Source organism: Sesamum indicum, linkage group LG9, assembly GCF_026168435.1.
Source record: "Sesamum indicum cultivar Baizhima isolate 11 linkage group LG9, ASM2616843v1, whole genome shotgun sequence".
Classification (NCBI taxonomy): Eukaryota; Viridiplantae; Streptophyta; class Magnoliopsida; order Lamiales; family Pedaliaceae; genus Sesamum; species Sesamum indicum.
This window is the reverse complement of record NC_142665.1, coordinates 4,603,185-4,609,188: the sequence shown is the minus strand read 5'-3', so window position 1 is coordinate 4,609,188 and position 6,004 is coordinate 4,603,185. Positions and strand designations below refer to the sequence as shown.

The 6,004-nt window shown below is 35.1% G+C and overlaps 1 protein-coding gene across 1 annotated transcript; it reads right to left on the bottom strand.

Annotated features, from left to right (window-relative positions):
- Positions 1 to 722: 722 nt before the first annotated feature.
- Positions 723 to 5,254, bottom strand: LOC105170618 (chromosome-associated kinesin). The gene is made up of 8 exons (XM_011091456.3): positions 5,050 to 5,254; positions 4,918 to 4,984; positions 4,583 to 4,660; positions 2,964 to 3,016; positions 2,654 to 2,790; positions 2,503 to 2,567; positions 1,144 to 1,202; positions 723 to 1,029 (listed from the first exon to the last, which is right to left on the bottom strand). The coding sequence occupies exons 1-8, from the start codon at positions 5,203 to 5,205 to the stop codon at positions 940 to 942; spliced, it is 705 nt and encodes a 234-aa protein (XP_011089758.1). The 5' UTR covers positions 5,206 to 5,254; the 3' UTR covers positions 723 to 939.
- Positions 5,255 to 6,004: the final 750 nt, after the last annotated feature.

Genomic DNA, 6,004 nt, shown 5'->3' with positions numbered 1-6,004 from the left:
GCTTCGATGAGGTGGGCGCAAGTTTGATACCCCTGATGCAGATTATATCAAAGAGAATTTGTTGAGTTGGCAGTATGAAGAGATAATTTTGTCAGAAGGGCAGCACAAGTTTAACTTGTTGAACGCGAGCTCTTCTGTGGTTTATTTAGTTATCGCTTCTCAGCTTATCAATTTGTATGAGAAAGCCCATTTTCTTACATGACCAAAACAGTCGACTATCTACACATGAATGCTTGCGAATAATTTTAACTGGTATCCAAGTTGAGACAAGAAAATCGATAATAACATTTTTCTCAAATTAAATAAAAGTATAATGGGTTATTCAGGTCGATAGATATTTAACCTTGCATGCACCACGTATTAAAGTCATTACTTTTGCTTTATTTGTTTTATTTATTTTGTGTAGTTCAACTAAACTAATCAGCCGAGAAACCCAAATTTTCACCCCAAAGCACTTGAAGAAAAATTCTGAACTACAAACATGAGGTGCAAGAGTAAAAGCTATGCAAGCAGTCAGAGCATAAAACGATACGTGAAAAGTTCGAATTTTGCTTCAGGGATGAGTGTTTAGCCCTTTTCTTCATTACTATCATGATTTGTTTTTTCCATCAAAATCTGGGATCATATTACATGAAATTTCAATCCTTTCAAAGTCTGCAGGAACTGCACCTATCAAGATTTATTGAAAGATTAGAAAAAAAAAAAAAAAAGCAGAATCAAGCTTCAATATAATGTCTCAGACTTTCACTGAGCACAGACAAGTGAAATTGACAAGTCCATGAGTAGGAGCACTTGCGTTTTACATGTTGGCCTTTGTATGTGTTATTTATCTGATGCTCCATTTGAATGAGCAAGATCAAAAGTGAATCTCAAGATTCTGGCAGCAGTAACCAAAAGTTGAAAGTATCTCTTGTTATTAGAGAAATCGGGTCAAAAGTGTTACACATGAATACCTAATTCGGAAATCTTTAGAATTCTTTTGTCCAGTGCTGATCTTTGTTGCCGCAAATGTGATGCCATAGAAGCAACCTGGTGCAAATATCAGATGTTACCAAAAACAGTCAATAGTTTTACAGTGACTGTAACAGTACAAACCATAGATTGAGAAACATGCAACTACAATTTTAGGATTAAGGGACTTACATCTGCTCGTAGCTTCAAAGCCTCCCTACCAGGTATTTCTCGCAGCAGATCCATCAAATCTGAGCACAGCATATAAGAGAAATGTATAAACAAAAATGACAAGGCAGAATGTATTGAGTGGAGTTTTGGGTACAGAAGCAAAGGACACCATGTTTTGTATTATATTGTAATGTTGAATCATAAAGAAACTCCAATCTAGAAATCTCAAAGGAGGTTTGCGTAATTTATAATGAAGTGTAAAAGTGTCATATTATCAAGAACATTGGTTTTTTTAGCTGCTGTTAGTGTCATAAATGTAATTCTTCAAACCATAGAGACTCTTAAGTGTAGTTTGAGCAAACCTCTGGGGATGGCGTTGTAATTATTCCAAAAAACTATTACATACTTTAAAAATGATTTTCAATGTCATATCTTCAGAAAAGCAAAAGGAGAAATATAAAGAAAAATAGTTTTTGGGTTGTTCTAGTTTACATAGGCCCAAGGATGAATTGAAAAAGAAATCTTTATTGGACAGAAGGCTGCCATCTTATCTAAGGACTCTCAACCGTGATTGGAACAAGTGGGTTGAGCCCAACCTAAAGGGAAAAAGTTTTGGCCTTCATCCATTAGTATTGATGACACTAGGCTCTTCTGCATCTTGTTTGGCTTGTGGATGTCGAAAACAAGACCATTGTCATATTAAATTTGCGCGTCATTTTTACTTTTAGATATGGATTCTCCTCTTCTGAAAATCCGATGTTCTCTGGTCAGGTGGAAGCTGGCAACAAATTATCAAGTGGATGATACCTGAGGCTAGTTAAATTATATGAAATGTTTAGCCATCAAATTTGATATGCTTATCCATCTCCAAGATCATGTCTGCTTGGCCTAAGGAATTAGAGAATGTACAAGAATCATAGATGGTCCAAGGGATGGTAATGATTCCACACAAAATGAGTCCTCAACATGACCCATCTTGTTTGGGGAAGGGCATGGATTTATTTTTTGGAGCCAAATTGCTTCATGTTGAGCTACAGGTTCAGAGAAAACCCATCATAACTTGATCATTTCTGTGTGTGTGTGTGTGTACATATGTATAACCACATCAGTTTTAGGGTATTTTTCCCACTTCAGAGCTGTCTGCCAAAATATATGTCTTCTGAACATCAGGTGAATACTCAGATCAGTGATCACCTTAGTGGCACTGCTCAAGGAGGTGATAGGAAGCTTATCCCAGTTGAAAGGTGGTGCTAATTAAAAATTCATGGCTTGACCTTAACTGTACACCACTTTTTGAAAGGTTTTTTCTGACTATACTTAATCTTTACATTTAAGTAAGAGGAGGGGAAGAAATCTAGAAAGACCAAGTTAGGAACATACCAGCAGCTTCAGCTTCTGTCTTATAAACTGATCTTACAAGGCTTTGGATCTGCTTTCCAGCATTCCTACATATGAGTTTGAAAAATCAGGTCCATAGAATGAGAAAAGAATAATCAATGTATTCATCAAAGTGCTTCAAATAATCTTCTACATGAGGTCAGAATGGCCACGTTTCATGTCTTTTTCAGCAAGAGCCGATCTTTCAAGCAGTTTTTTGCTCTCTTTCTTCATTAAGTCAACAGATAGGTTCAACTCCTTGACATTCTTTTCAGCTCTAACAAATTGTGCCTACATACAGCCGAGATGAAAAGTGCTCAGCACATTACTTAGCATAAATATACTTCCTACAGACACAGACGACACTGAACGCATCAAACTTATGAAAAAGGGGGATGTTAGTTCCAATTCCTCCATAGTCTCCAGTCATACGATGGAAACATATGGTTGTGATATTGGTATACCTCCTCACTCTGAAGGCGACCCAGTGTTTGACGAAACAAAAATCTTCTAGGCCCTACAGATCACAGCCAAAATATATCATGAATAGTTTCCAAACAAAGAAGCCAGATTATTCAACCAAGAAATGCGACAGTGAGGTTTTGTCTTGGTAAACAAAAGTGACATTCAAATGAGTTTATCAATTGGTTTGAAAAAACTAAGCCAGAACATCTATAATCTAAAAAAATTCAACAATTATTGCTGATAGTAGATTATGATGCAAAATGTCTGGATCATCTTGCATCATCCCCCTTCCATTGTTTCCTTTGGCCCCATTTTCTTGTGTGTGTGTTTTGCTCAACCACATAACAACTCAGGGGCATTATATGTGAGAACTGTATGACAACTGGATTGCACTTTATGCGATTAATTTGCACAAATTGAGCATTCACAAATTTAAATGAGCCAAAATAGTGGACATAAAGATCAGACTAAAAGCCTGACAGTCCTAAGACAATAAGCGGAATTTTATGAAAAGATCGAAAAGTTGTTTGATAATTACGAGTATGGACCCCATGGCATATGTAATACATACTCAAATAGTTGAAAATCAATTGTTCCTGCAGAACTCAATAAATATTTTTGAAGGTTCTCTCGCTATTGTTCAGATCCGAACAGAAGATGTATTTCTTCAAATTAAGCATAATTATCAAGATGCAGAAGATGATGCAAAAACAGAATATATTTCTTCATATCATGTATGATAATCGAGGACCCAGAAGATGATGTGCATAATAGCATTTAGCCTGGACCTCTTATCATGTTAGAACTGTCACAGAAGATTTCCTCACTCGGCTCATTCACAAGACTTAGACTAATCAAATGACCTTATCATTAAAAATTGTAGTGCTCAAAGGTACCCGAATGAACATGGAATCAACCCTGTACAACGGGTAGGTGCGTCGCAAGTTTAACTGTGAGCTTAGTCAAAACTTCTCATGATAGAAGTAAATTAAACATGATCTTAAGAAAATGTGCTAAAGGAAGTTTGGTGACTTGGAGAACATTATAATTGCATTACTTATCTACAAACTTCGAAAGTTAAGATTTATTTGTGATATATAAACATGCGACTGCATGAAAGTCGAATATGAACTTTTGAAGCCAAATAAATCGCAATTTTATCTACAATCAGCCATAAGTAGACTATTCTAGTTTTTATATTATCTCGTAAGCAAAGTCCGATATTGGTTGGTTATTGTAGTAGAAATTCACAATTGACCTCTTTCTATGGAGGAACATGAAAAATATATAGCAGCATGAGAAAGCACAAAACAACTGGCTTGAACTGTTGGCTAAGCATCTCCATTTTTAACATAGTGTGGGGAATAGAGTAGAGAAAAATCCTTTGTTAGTACTGGATTATCCAATAATACATGATTGATCTCCAGTTTGTCTTATGCCTATCATATAACAAATCATAAGTAATCCAGTCTCCAAGGCCCAAGTTCGCTGGTAGTTGTATTGCCATTTCTTAAACACAAGATTGTATTGCTGTCATTCATATCAATTCCTACACTCGTTTATTTGCCTCAAAACTTTTAATTGGGGTTGGAGACATGGGAGTAAGTTGAAGACGTACCACGCATAAGAAGGAGGCAAGCAGCGACAGCAACTCCACCTGCCAGAGCAGGGTTTTCTCTTACGTTCACCAACTCATCTATAAAAGTGTTGGAAAAAGGATAGACCAATTACCAATAAAGAAAATGAATAAAAAACATAGATAGAAATTAAAGCCGAAAGCAAAATAAAGATGACAGTATAGTAATATGAAGAAGAATTGACATTCTAAGCATGATCCTCCAGGATGTAAATGACTTAGCGGCAAGAAGAAATGAACAATACGAGGTGAATTTCAAGAGGAACAACTAATCTACAATGAATAGATCATGTTAGATGCGGTGGAGAGGGAGGGACCTTTAACTCTGTTGACGAATGCCTCCTCATAATATCTGTATTGAGTTCCAAGTTGGGGAAAAAATTCCTGCAAGAAGCATGTGAGACAGGGTTGCTTGATGAAGGACGATAAAGGGAATGAGGGAATCTCACCTGGAGGGAGCGGAGATGGGTGGAGGAGGATTGTTGGAGTGAGCGAGCGGAGCGAATGGCAGAGTCTGCCGACTCTTGGACACTTCGGGGAAGCTCTTCCGATATGTAAGTGCGCCACGCCGGCGTCGGAGCAGGAGTCGCCTCTTCTTCTCCCATGGCGATGTTCGTAGTTAATCGCTGGATGTTCTTATATCTTTTATGCTATCAAATATTTGCTTTTATTTTGGGTGCCGCGTTAATTGCATTAAGCTCCACCATTATATTAAAATTACATTAAGCTCCACCATTATATTAAAATTGCATTAAGCTTCACCATTATATTAAAATTGCATTAAGCTCCACCACTATATTATGACTGCTAATAAGTACTCTTATATTGGAACTACATCTTATGTCTTACCATTTCTATTTGTATATAATAAATAATTATTCATATTTTAAATATATTATAATTAAAAATAAAATATATATAAATCAGCACTTTACGTTAAAATAAATAAATAAAATTAATTTAAAAATATTATAGATATAAAAAAAATTTGATGTAGGTGGTACTTAGTATAGACTGACAATTTTAAATATGAATGGTTGAAAATATTTAAGAACGGGTTTTATAAATCTAAAAATTTGGTGTCGGTGTAAGTAATTGCTATCTGTGAATGAAAATAGATTTTTCTTCTTATATAGTATAGAAAATATTAATTTAGTAAAATATCCGTAATTTTAATTGTATTATTGATCAACAATAAACATTTTGATTGAAAAAAAATTATTCTTATACTAAGTCATTAAATTATTATAATATAAAGTGGTTTAAAATGAAATATATTAAATAATTAAATCCAAATACACACAACCTGATAGAGTTTTGAATTAGAAGAAATATTTTGATGAAATTGGAATTTGTATGTTAAAATGCATTCATCCAAACAGAGCTTAGAAGAAAAAACAAAAA